Consider the following 14,888-nt stretch of genomic DNA (forward strand, 5'->3'; position numbering starts at 1 on the left):
AGGACTGGCTTGTAGTGAGTACCAAGGGGTACTTACACCTTGCACCAGGCCCAGTTATCCCTTATTAGTGTATAGGGTGTCTAGCAGCTTAGGCTGATAGATAATGGTAGCTTAGCAGAGCAGCTTAAGCTGAACTAGGAGACGAGTGAAGCTCCTACAGTACCACTAGTGTCATATGCACAATATCATAAGAAAACACAATACACCGATATACTAAAAATAGAGGTACTTTATTTTTATGACAATATCCCAAAGTATCTCAGTGAGTACCCTCAGTATGAGGATAGCAAATATACACAAGATATATGTACACAATACCAAAAATATGCAGTATAGTATTAGAAAACAGTGCAAACAATGTATAGTTACAATAGGATGCAATGGGACACATAGGAATAGGGGCAACACAAACCATATACTCCAAAAGTGGAATGCGAACCACGAATGGACCCCAAACCTATGTGACCTTGTAGAGGGTCGCTGGGACTGTAAGAAAACAGTGAGGGTTAGAAAAATAGCCCACCCCAAGACCCTGAAAAGTGAGTGCAAAGTGCACTAACGTTCCCCAAAGAGCACAGAAGTCGTGATAGGGGAATTCTGCAGGAAAGACACAAATCAGCAATGCAACAATGATGGATTTCCAAACGAGGGTACCTGTGGAACAAGGGGACCAAGTCCAAAAGTCACAAGTAAGTCGGAGATGGGCAGATGCCCAGGAAATGCCAGCTGTGGGTGCAAAGAAGCTGCTACTGGACAGTAGAAGCTGAAGATTCTGCAAGAACGACAAGGGCTAGAGACTTCCCCTTTGGAGGATGGATGCCCCACGCTGTGAAGAGTTGTGCAGAAGTGTTTTCCTGGAGAAAGACTGCAAACAAGCCTTGCTAGCTGCAAGTCGTGCGTTTACGGTTTTCGGATGCTGCTGTGGCCCAGGAGGGACCAGGATGTCGCCAATTGTGTCCGGGGACAGAAGGGGCACCCAGCAGGACGAGGAGCCCTCTCAGAAGCAGGCAGCATCCGCAAAAGTGCCGGAACAGGCACTACAAAGAGGAGTGAAATGGTGCTCACCTGAAGTTACACAAAGGAGTCCCACGTCGCCGGAAGACAACTCAGGAGGTCGTGCAATGCAGGTTAGAGTGCCGTGGAACCAGGCTTGGCTGTGCACAAAGGATTTCCACTGGAAGTGCACAGAGGCCAGAGTAGCTGCAAAAGTTGTGGTTCCCAGCAATGCAGTCTGGCGTGGGGAGGCAAGGACTTACCTGCACCAAACTTGGACTGAAGAGTCACTGGACTGTGGGAGTCACTTGGACAGAGTTGCTGGATTCAAGGGACCTCGCTCGTCGTGCTGAGAGGAGACCCAGGGTACCGGTGATGCAGTTCTTTGGTGCCTGCGGTTGCAGGGGGACGATTCCGTCGACCCACAGGAGATTTCTTCGGAGCTTCTAGTGCAGAGAGGAGGCAGACTACCCACACAGCATGCACCACCAGGAAAGCAGTCGAGAAGGTGGCAGGATCAGCGTTACAGAGTTGCAGTAGTGGTCTTCGCTACTTTGTTGCAGTTTTGCAGGCTTCCAGCGCGGTCAGCAGTCGATTCCTTGGCAGAAGGTGAAGAGAGAGATGCAGAGGAACTCTGATGAGCTCTTGCATTCGTTATCTAAGGAATTCCCCAAAGCAGAGACCCTAAATAGCCAGAAAAGAGGGTTTGGCTACTTAGGAGAGAAGATAGGCTAGCAACACCTGAAGGAGCCTATCAGAAGGAGTCTCTGACGTCGCCTGCTGGCACTGGCCACTCAGAGCAGTCCAGTGTGCCAGCAGCACCTCTGTTTCCAAGATGGCAGAGGTCTGGAGCACACTGGAGGAGCTCTGGGCACCTCCCAGGGGAGGTGCAGGTCAGGGGAGTGGTCACTCCCCTTTCCTTTGTCCAGTTTTGCACCAGAGCAGGGCTGAGGGGTCCCTGAACCGGTGTAGACTGGCTTATGCAGAAATGGGCACCATGTGTGCCCATAAAAGCATTTCCAGAGGCTGGGGGAGGCTACTCCTCCCCTGCCTTCACACCATTTTCCAAAGGGAGAGGGTGTAACACCCTCTCTCTGAGGAAGTCCTTTGTTCTGCCTTCCCGGGCCAAGCCTGGCTGGACCCCAGGAGGGCAGAAACCTGTCTGAGGGGTTGGCAGTAGCAGCAGCTGCAGTGAAGCCCCCGAAAAGGCAGTTTGTCAGTACCCGGGTCTGTGCTACAGACCCGTGGGATCATGGGATTGTACCAACAATGCCAGGATGGCATAGAGGGGGCAATTCCATGATCATAGACACGTTACATGGCCATATTCGGAGTTACCATTGTGAAGCTACACAGAGGTAGTGACCTATATGTAGTGCACGCGTGTAATGGTGTCACTGCACTCACAAAGTCCGGGGAATTGGCCCTGAACAATGTGGGGGCACCTTGGCTAGTGCCAGGGTGCCCACACACTAATTAACTTAGCACCCAAGCTTTACCAGGGAAAGAGTAGACATATAGATGACTTATAAGTTACTTAAGTGCAGTGTAAAATGGCTGTGAAATAACGTGGATGTTATTTCACTCAGGCTGCAGTGGCAGGCCTGTGTAAGAATTGTCAGAGCTCCCTATGGGTGGCAAAAGAAATGCTGCAGCCCATAGGGATCTCCTGGAACCCCAATACCCTGGGTACCTCAGTACCATATACTAGGGAACTATAAGGGTGTTCCAGTATGCCAATGTAAATTGGTGAAATTGGTCACTAGCCTGTTAGTGACAATTTGTAAAGAGAGAGCATAACCACTTAGGTTCTGATTAGCAGAGCCTCAGTGAGAGAGTTAGGCATCACACAGGGAACACATACCTATAGGTCACAAACTTATGAGCACTGGGGTCCTGACTAGCAGGGTCCCAGTGACACATAACAAACATACTGAAAACATAGGGTTTTCACTATGAGCACTGGGCCCTGGCTAGCAGGATCCCAGTGAGACAGTGAAAACACCCTGACTTACACTCACAAACAGGCCAAAAGTGGGGGTAACAAGGCTAGAAAGAGGTTACTTTCTCACAAACTCCAACTCTGTAGTTCGGTGCTCAACCTGGGATTGTGGCAGTGGTGGACCGGAAGCTACATTGACTGGCCTGTGAGCTCGATGCTCAGCCTCCACCAAGGAGATGCTCAGCTTCTGAGTAGTGTTAAGGGGTGGAGGAGAGATGTTGGTACTCTAGCCTTCTTCGGAGGTGGACACCATTGACTTTGATGGGTGGCGGGCCATCAACGCTTAAGTTTCTTGTTCCTGAAGGCAGGCCTCACTGAGCAGGAATCCGGTCTGTCCTGATGGTCCAAGGACAGACAGAGGTTACACATCTGTCATCCAGTTCTTCACTTGCCACTTCAGACAGTATCTGAAAGGAGTCCATTCCATTATGTGTACATTCTCTTGTGCCGAGCAATGGATGGAGCCCCGGAGGGGCTAGGCCCCATACAGGGCTTTGAAATTGTTCTGCGAGTAAGAAAGGATCTGAGCAGGCTCAGCGTGAACATCACGTGGCTTCGAACCAGAGCTCAAAAGGAGACGTCTAAACCGGAGCGGAGAAAAAACAATCAACAATGGAATCAATGCCAATGCGCATTAACAGTAACTGGAGTCACTATAACTTGTGACTATAAACACTTCTTTGAAGAAAAACGACCTGCACATGTCCACACCTAACAGGAGTATGTACAAGCGGAAAGAAAACAATCTAAGATGGAGTCGATGCCCATGAGCAATGGAGCCGAAAAGGAGGAGTCACTCGGTCCCGTGACTCGAAAAGACTTCTTCGAAGAAAAACAACTTGTAACACTCCGAGCCCAACACTAGATGGCAGGAACAGTGCACAGCATGTTTATCTGCAGCTACACATGCCATCGAACATATATATGCATAGCTTACGTTTTTTAACAACTTCAAGAAAGAAAAAAAAAATGCCAATCTCCTGCAAGTTATCATGGTGGAAAACCATTCGATTTGGTTCAGAAGTGAATATTCTGAAAATTTTATTTGCCTGTATTTCCCTACATTCCTGCGGTTTCAAACAACCAAAATGACCATAAAAACAATGTTTCAACTACAATTAACTAATATGTCGAAATACTACATTAGTGCTCTGTGCAGATCACAATTCCTATGAAAACCCACACGCACTTGGTATTGCCAAACTCAGTACATTCAGGGCAGAATTTCTAATGTTAGGATTACATGATTTATGTATTTATGATAGCTGCAATGAATTACTGACCAGTTTCGCTGAAAGAAGGTAATAATATTCGCATTTGACAGAATAACAATACACATTCCTGCATACTGCTAACATCTTTGGATGGATGTAATCAAAACAGGCGGAGGTCTTTAGGCAGCCTCATACTAACAGTAGCACTGATGTGTGTAAAGAGCTGGGCACTGAAAGGGTTAAAGCTCACTTCCCTGAAGAAGTGTTTGTGTCTTCCATGCTTTGAAAGTGACGGATCTGTACTCTTAAGTAACCGGGACTCGCTGCAGCAGTAGGCTTCACGAGGTACATTTCACCTGCTGGCCGAGCTGACTGTGCTATTGTTTACCTACATCACTCCAAACTCAAGTACACCGCGGTCATATAATGAAGGAAAGCGCATTAGTCAAGGTGCTATATAAGACCAATCAAACAAAAACTTGCGTTGATAAACAGGAATACACTGAGATATGAGAGAGAGAGAGAGAGACAGATAACTGAATAGCATTTGAAATAAAGTCCATTGACTTTTTTCTAGTATCTGACAAATCGTCTTGATTTCCAGTTGTTTGTGCTACCTTCTTTCTCGGTCTCAGTTTCTCTCTCCATTCCTTCAATTCCTGGCAATGCTCATCATCCAGCTCCTTGAGCTTCTGGGTTTCGTGTTCAATCAGCAGGTGGCATTTTTCATTCTAAAACCAAGACAATTATTAGGTTCAAGTTATGTTTTATACCAACATGCATGCACCCTGGAATACCTTTACAGTTTACATTTTATGAGTGTGATTTATTCTATACACTACAGATGTTCCACTATGGTGCATCTGTGTTTAGAGGCAAATTTAAAGACTTCCTAAATGGACAAGATTAGTTTTTAATACGAATTTGGAATGCTTTGCTTAAGAGGCAGCTTTGTTTCAACTGTGCGCTCTGCCTCTGGAGTTACCTGGATCGCTCAGACCTTCATGCTCATCTTATACATCACTCCTTGCGCAGCCTTCCCATCACAGAAGGGCGGGACCAGCAGAACTCTAGAAAAGGATAGGCTCTTGTAACTTGAAAGGAGGTCAGGTACTGGTGCTCTGTGACAGCGCTGCGCTAAATGCGTAAACCGTGCCATTTGACTGGTGTGCAATTGGTAGCATGTTTTAGGTTTAAGGCCCTTGAGCCTGTGACACTGTCTGTGAAACCAACAAAGTTTCTAACGGACATATTGGCTCCCTGTTTTATTTTAAGACAAAGGGCCTGATTTATATCTTGGTGGCATGGATGCTACATTGCTTTTTGCGACTGAGTTTCTGTATCGCCAAGATTAGGATCCGTGGGCCGATGTAAATGCAGGCAGATCTTTGCTTTAATCATGGCCGAGACTACTCCCGACTCTGCAGTGCTTAACCCCCTCTGACGGCCTAACAGAGTAAAGGCCGGAGACTGACTTCTAATAACGCCCAAGTGATTTAGATGGGAAGACTTAGAGGCCAGTTTCACTGCCTGTCACCACCAGAAAATTAAAAAAACTGGGTTTAAGGGGCAGTGAAAAATACAAAATGCTCACCTCGCTATAGGAGAGGACTCCCATAGCGAGGGGAGCATTGTCTTTTATTATCAAAAAGAAAATCTTGCTTTGAGATTTTCTTTTTGACAATGCAAAAGAAACAGTTTGCCATATGGCTCAGCCATGCTTGATGAAGCTGCGCGCCAAACTCCAAAAAGTATCGTCAGGAACCGCTGTGACAGCAGTCCCTGGCAATGTTTTAACTCTATGACCATAAGTACAGGGAAGGAGACCAAATCACAGGTTCATTTAACCAGCAGAACAAGCACTGCAGTGATATCCATTGCAATGGCATGGACAATGATCCACTATGTCCCAGATTTTCCAATCATGCGTGAAAGGTATATGGAGAATACTTTGGTCTATGGCTCTCATGTAAGCTGCCTATGTGAACTGTGCCCAGTAATTGGGAATCTTAGAACAATGCACCCAGTGATCAGGGAGGGACCAGCTGAATGGCAAGTGCTCAACTAAGGAGGTTAATCAGACACTTAGATCCTTCCTGCCAATTTAAAGTCAAAAATAAAAATTGCAGGGAGAACTTATTTTGGCTTCTAGAAGAACAAGGTCTTGCTATGGAACAATTAGTTAAACACAATAGCATCACTGATCTATTTAATGATGATGTTTAACAACCGAAATGCTTAATTGAAGCTGGACTGGTGATAAAATGCCTCAAGCGCGGCTTGGCAACATTCTTGCCTTGCTTGAAAAATGTCCTTGCCTGCACACCATTATTCCCTTACTTTAAAAATGTGCTCATCAATGGTAAGAACAAACCAACTTGGTCCTCACAAAGGGACACTGGACTCCGAAACACAGAACAGACAAGTTAAAACAAATGGTAGAAGAGTTTCAATTAATACATTGAATTTCATTTGAACGTTTTAACATCCAAGGGCTTCGGGTAGTGAACCAATATCCCAGATGTGTAAGTATCTGCTGTCCAAGTCATAAACTAGAGGGAAAAGAGATTCAGGAAGGAACCCACACAAAATTGTACAGTAAAGTCTGCAAGAAGGTGTCCAAATGCCTTTATCGCCCCCAGGTGGTGGTCATGGGATATTGCACCTTGTCGAAGAGGGCAAACAATACATTAACGTATTTATATTGTAATTGTAATCATATTTATATAGCGCTTACTACCCCTGATGAGGCGTCGAAGCGCTTTTCGATGAGTAGCACGCTACTCCGGAAACCAACAAGAATTAGTGATGGATTAGTATCGTTAAATAATGAGTACAGTTTTAGTGTTATTATGAGTTAATTTGAGCCGCGGATATGAGAGTTTGTTAGTTAGACTGGAGTATTGGAGGGGTGGAGGAGGAACTAAAATCCAGAGGTGTTAATTGGGAGTATATCCTTCATTTACTCAACCCAAAGGCTTGGGATGAGTAAAGGGGGGTGGAGGGGGAAGAGTATGTGGAAGGGTTAGGGAGAGCATAGTAGCAGGGTGAGATGAATGCAGGAGAATTTAGTAGGGTTGTGTGGGAGGTCACAGAGGTAGAGTGAGGTTTGGTGAGTTAGATGTGGAGGGAAGAGCTTAGGCAGAGATATTTAGGAGATGAAAGTGGTAGAAGGGATTTGGGATGAGTCAGAGTGAGAATGGAGGATAGTTTGATAGAGACATGACATAAGAGTGATGAGTAGATAAGTGTGATAAGATGAGAGCAGGAATTCATAGATATCTAGTATAACAACCCAAAAAAAAAAAAACAGGAGCCATGCAATGATCCACGAACATGCCAAGCACAGAAACAACATATACACATGCATATAAATATATACATATATATATATATATATACACACACACACACATATGCACATACAATACATAATTAGAATCATGGGTAAAAAATACTTAGTCAGACAGGTTTAAAGAGTGTGTGTGTATTTTATTGTTATGACATAGTAGCAATACATATTTTCCAAAGAAACTATAAATAAATAGAAATATACATATAATCTGAAAAAAATATTTATCCACATAGGCATATGCAGTTCATAGTTGTTTGAAAAAGGTGGTTATGAAGGAAAGAGCCAACTCTTGAGTAGTTTTCTGAAGACAAGAAAGTTATCTGTGGCTCTTATACTTGGGGGTAATGAATTCCATAGTTTGGCTGCTTGGACGGAGAAGGATGTACCACCTATAGTCTTTTTCTTGTATGGTGGTGTTCTAAGGCGGGGTGCCAGTCTTGAGCGGAGGGTTCTTTCTTGGATGTATTTGGTCATTTTCTTTCTGATAAAAAAGCGGTCCTGTTCCATGTATAGCTTTGTGGGTGATACAAAGCAGCTTGAAAGTGCATCTTCTGGCAACGGGTAACCAGTGTAGTGCTCTCAAGGCAGGGGAGATGTGGGCTTGCGGCTTTAGATGCAGTAGTAGCCTGGCTGTGGAATTCTGGATACGTTGTAGTTTTTTCATAACAGATAGAGATGATCCATGGTAGAGGCTATTGGCATAATCCAGTTTGGATAGTACAAGTGAGATGGTAGCTTGCACCTTGTGTGGAAATCCGAGGTGGGGGAAGATGCGTCGTAAAGTTTTTAAGGTGATGAAGCTTGTGCGTGCTAATTTGTCTACTTGAGCATTCATAGTTAACTTGGAATCCATGGTGATTCCTAGGTTTTTAACTTCCTTGGATAATTGAGGAGGTGGTCCGAGATCGTCAGGCCAGACGCACAGAGGGTCATAAATTTTCCAGTCACCACATATGAGTATTTCTGTTTTGGAGGTATTTTAGTTTGAGATGGCTCCAGGTCATCCACTGATCAACGGCTCTGGGGCAACTGAAGATTTGTGAGTTTTCAATGTTTTGGGGTCTTCTAATTTAAGTAGTATTTGTGTGTCATCTGCATAGTTGTAGCATGTGAGATGGAAATCATTGATCAGTTCTGGTAAAGATATCATGTAGATGTTGAAAAGCAAAGGTGAGATGATTGACCCTTGGGGGACCCCTGCTTTTGTGAGGTAGGGTTCGGATGAGAAGGGGGGCGAGTGGATGATATTTGCTCTTTTTTAAAGATAGGAAGTAATCCAGTCGAGAGCAATCCCTTGTATGCGGGCTTCATGGAGTCTTTGAGTTAGGGCGTCATGGTCAACCATATCAAAGGCAGCCTGTATTCCTTCTGTTTCTTGTATATGAGACAATTATGTATTAAACTGTGTTGACATGCAGTTAGAAACAAACACATAAGGACCAGTGAGGATTTAAAAGATTTGCAAGAACAGCAAGATAGCTAGACTTCGGAAGGGGATGTCAAGTGAGACCTTTCACTAGATTTAAGAGCACTTTTCGCTGAGCCGAGTTTAAAAACAACCCTGAATAAAGCAGACTTCATCCAGGGTGTGAAAACATACCATGGTCTTATCATGAAATATCACCTATTTCATGATAAGACCAATTGTTTTGTTTCTTCTTCTGCAACTCACTATCACCTACTCACTCCGTCCATAGGCTTCTTCACCCTTTCCTTCCACTCAGTCATGACACAGCTTCCAACCCCTTAAACGCTCTAATTTCTCTCCAGGGGCTCCATACCCCATTAACCTATAATTTATCCCCACAAGTTGGCTGCATGCCCCATCTTCTCCACCCCTTCACCATGAGGTCCACGCTTGCCTCCTACTCTTCCACACCATATACTCAAAACTTCCTTCCCCTCCACCCTCCTACTTCTATTCTTCTGTCAAATGCTACAACAACCTGGCCTCCACTCTTCCACATTATTTAGCTTACCACTCCTTCCCTTTACCACCCCAGGCTGCATATCTGCTTATACACTCTCTCAAAACAGGCATACAGTCCTCCTCCATTGCTTCACCATAGGATCCAAGTATTTCCCTTTCCACTCTCACTCTGGCTTTAACCACCCGCCACAACACCTTTTTTGACCTCTTGTCAAATGCTTCTCTTTATCCATGCCCGACACTCTCACCAAAGGTTGCCCAGCTGCTCCTTAATTTGCCTACTTTGTAGAAATACAGGCCTTGGGAGTCTCACTGCCAACCTATCACCTGCTATCATGCTGTATATGGGACCCAACGTATACGTAACTCCAGCAAAAGATCTACCATAGGAACTGCCAGAAAGACCAAAGCCCAACATTCATGATTGTAACAGCCATCTTAAGTGATCACAAAGCAATATGTTAATGGTTAACAAGACAAACGATGTTTCTTTCTTGGGCCTAGGAAAACAGAGCAAAGACTAACATGCCAGTCTTATGCCTCGATTACTCGGCCACCATGAGTCACGCTGTTATACTGCTTGTTATCTCTATTGTGTTGCATTTACAACACAATACAGGTTTGTGAAAGATCTCAAGTGGAAGCTGCTCTTGCATATTAGACTAGAAATTAGTTGAAGTTGTGTGTGAAGTGGGATTAGTTATTGTTAAAAAAAGACAACTTTACTATTACTGCTCTTTGATCACAACTTCGAACCTTTAGTATTCACAGTGCAGAATTTGTATTGCACCCAATTAACTGCGGCGAAATGGACTGGCAATCTTCTGCATTAGCCTGGTAAAAAGGGGCTTCTCTTGTGCAGTGGATGCAATTGTAAACACCTGGGATATGGAAGATGACCTGGAACCCAGCATCGATGTGAAAGTGTGCTTTCTGAGGCATCACTTCTTCATTTCTGAATGCCCGGTTATAGTGTAAGGTTAGGTTAGACAGTGCGTCTGGTAAGGTTTACTCAGGTGGCCCAGCTTTGGTAAACAAGGCTTTGAGCGCACTCGGAATAGTTAACAGAAATCTGTTTTCACCCCGTAGAATATTTTGACTTTCCTCTGTATGACATGAAACAAGCCCTTTCTGCTACTTTTTCTACTTAATATCTTTTTAATCCTTGAAACCTTACTTATGCCCTCCGCAGGCTGTGAAAACTCTCACCAGCAGCCATCTCCTACAAGAGTTTGAGGTGTGCTGTGCAGAGTTCCATTGCTCTGGTCAAGAAGGAGCACAAATACGCTGAAATCAACCCCTGCAGTGATCATAATACTTATTTGAGGTGCAGCTCCAACATTGGCTCTGGTCGTCGTGCATTTCAGGGAGATGCTCGGGCAGGCTATTATTGTTGTCACCCTTAATAGCAAACAACAGCACAGCAAGCATCCCGGGGTCCACCTCCAGGCAGTCTTTGCTAAGAGAGAGCAATGCTTTACCTGGACTAGGCTCATATTCTAATCAACCTAGAGGCAGACAGTTTCTACCTAGAGGCAAAACTGTTTCCTCTAACAGATCCACCACTTTCACCATTGGTGTGTCGCACATGACAAGCACTTTGGCCTCTGTGCCCTGACAACTGAGTTCACCCAGACCATAAGAGAGTAGAACACTGCCAGTCAATCACGTTCTGGGGGAAGAAAACGTTTCACACAACTAAAGGGATCTTTCCCTCTCTATGTGATTAGCCGTGAGTACAAGGATCTCCCGGTCCAAGCAAGCTTACAATAATTACAGGTGAATGAAAGAAACAATTACATTGATTTCAGAATAGAAGGTGAAATAACTTTGGGTGTGGTAGAAGTATGTGCAAAAGAGAACGATGATGTCTGCTGACAAAAGAGAAAATTATTGTAATCTGTGAAAATTCACATGTCCAGGCATCACAAGATCCAAATTCCACACGTGCTACAGCTGTTTCATTTGTAAAGTTCTGTGCCAACTTATTCAAGTACAGGGTTGTAAAAGTAAAATGAGACAATACGACCGAAGTGCAGTGAACAAATCGAATAAAGAGCTAAGATCACCAGAAGCACTGCACTGATAAAGCTCAGAAAGGCCCAAACACGTGGGCTGCTCTCCTTTAGAAGGAGCATGGCCTGTTAATTCTAGGTGAACAATTCCTTACAGGATGGTTGGCAAGACCAACGTGGATTTGGCTATTCCAAGCTTCTGATGGGGCAGGCAAGCTTGTCCAGCCCGAACTGGTAGGCCATGCTTCTTCTTAATGAGAGCAATCACATGTTTGGGCCTTTTTGAACCCAGACATCATAGTTGTACTGGCTGAAGTACTTCCATTCATCACTTTTGATCTACCGAACTTGCTGTGCCAAGTGCTATATCATGATGTGTCTGTCGAGTATTTTCTGCTATAGACCCTTCACTGATGAGGCAACTAATGCTGCAATTGTCCTGGGACACCTATATTCTCATTTAGATGGGACTCAGGTTGGCAGTTTGGACTAGGTGTCCTACTGGGGAGAACCAAAGACTGATTTGCATAAATAAGATCCTGGTCTGTGATGGCACAGGTGAGGAACGGAAAGCCCCCACAATCCTTACCAGTGTTTCACACTTGCCATGCACCAACTTAAGACCCTGCTGAACACTATCAGATTGCACCATGCAAGCTGCCAGCCATAACAAATGACATGAGGTGACTTTCCAAAACGCAGCACACATCATGAAGACATTTCTAGGTGGGATAGATAAGCTGGGGATGACTTCCCACAATTAATTTCTGTGCTCCTACAAACGCCACCTGAGGTCTAGTAACCAAGCAAAGATAAGCTGAAGTGGTCAGGCTGAGCCAACGCTTCACTGTCACCAGTAGCTGTGATAAGAGTACATGTAAAATACCGCACTGAGCGTTATCAGTGTCCATGATATGCGGCACAGCACAATCAGATGTATTTACTTTAGTAGCCGTGCCCTGTTTCAAACAACTAAGGGCCAGATGTACAAAGCCTGTTTGCGCTTCTTAATGGTCCGAATCGGTCTTTCGGGCTGTTAAGAAATTGAAAGAAGGCTTTTCTAATGTACAAAGCCCTTTAAGAAATTGCAATTTGCCTTTCCCAGAATAGGAAATGCAAATAAGGATTTCCTATATAAATTTCCTATTCTGATCTACCATGCATTTCCAAAAGGCGGCTTGGGCATTTTAGAGATGCAATTACCACTGAATTCAAGTCGGTGGCAGCCAGGTGAAATTTAAAAAAAAGCACCCTAAGGTCCTTTTTTTTTTTTTTTTTTAAAAAGGCAATTGAGCACACACATGACCCTTATGCATGTGTGTGCTCTACAGGTGCACCACTGTTTTTGGGGTGCACCAGGAGGGGTCTCTTTCCCGTAGCTATCACTGGTTTTGCATTTTCTAAATAGGGATTTCTTAATAATAGATTGCTATTTAGGAAATGCAAAACTGGTCCACTGATTCAAATGCAATGGGATTGCTTAATACCTACTTTGTAGAAATCGCTATTAGGAAATCGGTATATTTGTACATAGCATTTTCCATTTCAATGAAGTCGCTATTTAAGAAATGCAAAACTGCATTTTTGTACATCTGGCCCTAAGGAAGGTTGGTGCTGGGGGACTGGGGTGAAGATGCCAGGCAAAGTTCTGCAATTATAGATTGTATGTCTCTACATCAGGAGTCGCAACTACACGATCTGATACTGCAGTCTACACCCAATTATGTGGTTTATCAGTAGGTCTTTATAGAGCAAGTCAATAATTGTAAAAAGATATACATTTATTTTCAGTTGCTGCATAATTACGGTTGAGAAGTGGTTACGTATTGAAGCTGTTACCTTATGATGGACATATGTGAATTATGATGTTTAGATATTATGTAAAACATGCTTCTGGTGTCAAATGTTTGTAAGTGAATGCTTTTGTCACACAAAAATACCTGGTTGCTGTTAAAATAAATGAAAACCTAAAAAAAGCAGTTTCACTTATCATGAAGCAGAGATTGTGCTCATTTTATACAGGGAGGGCTGTGCTCCACTAGGGCTGCTTTGACTGCTGGCTGAATCAGCTGTTAAGAAGTCATTGATTGCTCTACCTGTAGTTGTTGTAGTTCCTTGATGTTGCCATCACATTGCGGCTGCAGATCCCTCATTTGATTTTCATGCTTTTGGTGCTGAGCCAACCTTTCATTTTTCTGCCTCTTGTCCTCTTGAACTGCAAACTACAATGAAAAAGACGATGGAATGCAAATTAGTTACTATGGTGACAAGTAAACTACCATTATATAATCAAATCCAAAAGGAATACAAGACTCAAGTGTGGATAAAAAAAACTAGCAGTCCACTTACTGGCCAATGCATCAAGGACGCCTTTGCAATGCAATACGAGCAACCCCTTGTACTTCCAAAGAAGAGCTACAAGGTAACAGGAATGTATCATACCATTCTACTTTAGCTTTCCACATGGCACTGTAGTTGCCTCAGGCCTTCCCTCTTCAGAGACCTCCTCAACCATAGGTTGGCCTGAAGGGCAGTCCCATTGCTAAGCATTCTGTGAAAAACGAACTCATGCATTACTCCTTCAATTTCTCATCACAAGCATGTATCCACACCTTCTGTAGCCATTTGTGTGTGTGTGTGTGTGTGTGTAAGTGCAGGGTTATTGGTCTTAGCTGAATTCCTGCTGTGTCATCACGGGGTATCTGGACACCACCAGGTGGTCTCCGGGTCTCCATGAAGACTGCTTGTGTGAATTAAACACGAGTAATGTCAACTGCCGATGTGACAGAGTGTGGACCGATAGGAACCTAAACCAGCTTTCAGAAAATATTACGGAAATGAGGGTGCCAAAAATGATTCAAAGTGTGATTGGGAGGAATGTCTGTCAATTCTATATACCTGCTGTCATGTGTGAAATCGAGTGAAAAATCTCGATGTGAAGTCCAACATTGGTTTTAGCTGCATAAATCAGTAGTAAATGTAAACATAATGGAATACAGCAGGCAAAAAAAAATCAATCTCATCTTGTTTAAAAATATTGGTCGATAAGGAGGATTTTAATTTCCATATCACGTTTACACACTTGGACTACTAAATCGATAGGGCAAGAGTCAAAATATTCTTTGAACTATAGTTTGAAATCTCTTTCCATAGTTCCCCTCCCATGCATAGAATATAGTTCAAAATTTTATGGGATTCAAAAAACTTCGACTAAGGACTTCTCCTGGATATCTACAACTGTAGAAGACCCACCATTTCCTAACAAACCTAATAAAGGGAAAAGTTACTTATCTTCAGTAAGCCTTATCTGGTAGAGACAATAACTAGTTGCAGATTCCCCTAGGCAATTCCCCCCCAGAGTCAGTCTGGATCCGGAGAT

At 43.8% G+C, this 14,888-nt stretch overlaps 1 protein-coding gene across 1 annotated transcript in view; it reads right to left on the minus strand.

The window, feature by feature from the left end:
* The window catches only part of LOC138275422 (STE20-like serine/threonine-protein kinase), a 158,387-nt gene that overhangs the window by 11,171 nt on the left and 132,328 nt on the right, over positions 1-14,888 (minus strand). The window contains 2 exon segments of the mRNA XM_069219079.1: positions 4,827-4,940; positions 13,606-13,731. Coding sequence (XP_069075180.1) covers positions 4,827-4,940; positions 13,606-13,731 — 240 coding nt within the window.

The sequence above is a fragment of the Pleurodeles waltl genome, unplaced genomic scaffold, assembly GCF_031143425.1.
Source record: "Pleurodeles waltl isolate 20211129_DDA unplaced genomic scaffold, aPleWal1.hap1.20221129 scaffold_238, whole genome shotgun sequence".
NCBI classification, from domain to species: Eukaryota; Metazoa; Chordata; class Amphibia; order Caudata; family Salamandridae; genus Pleurodeles; species Pleurodeles waltl.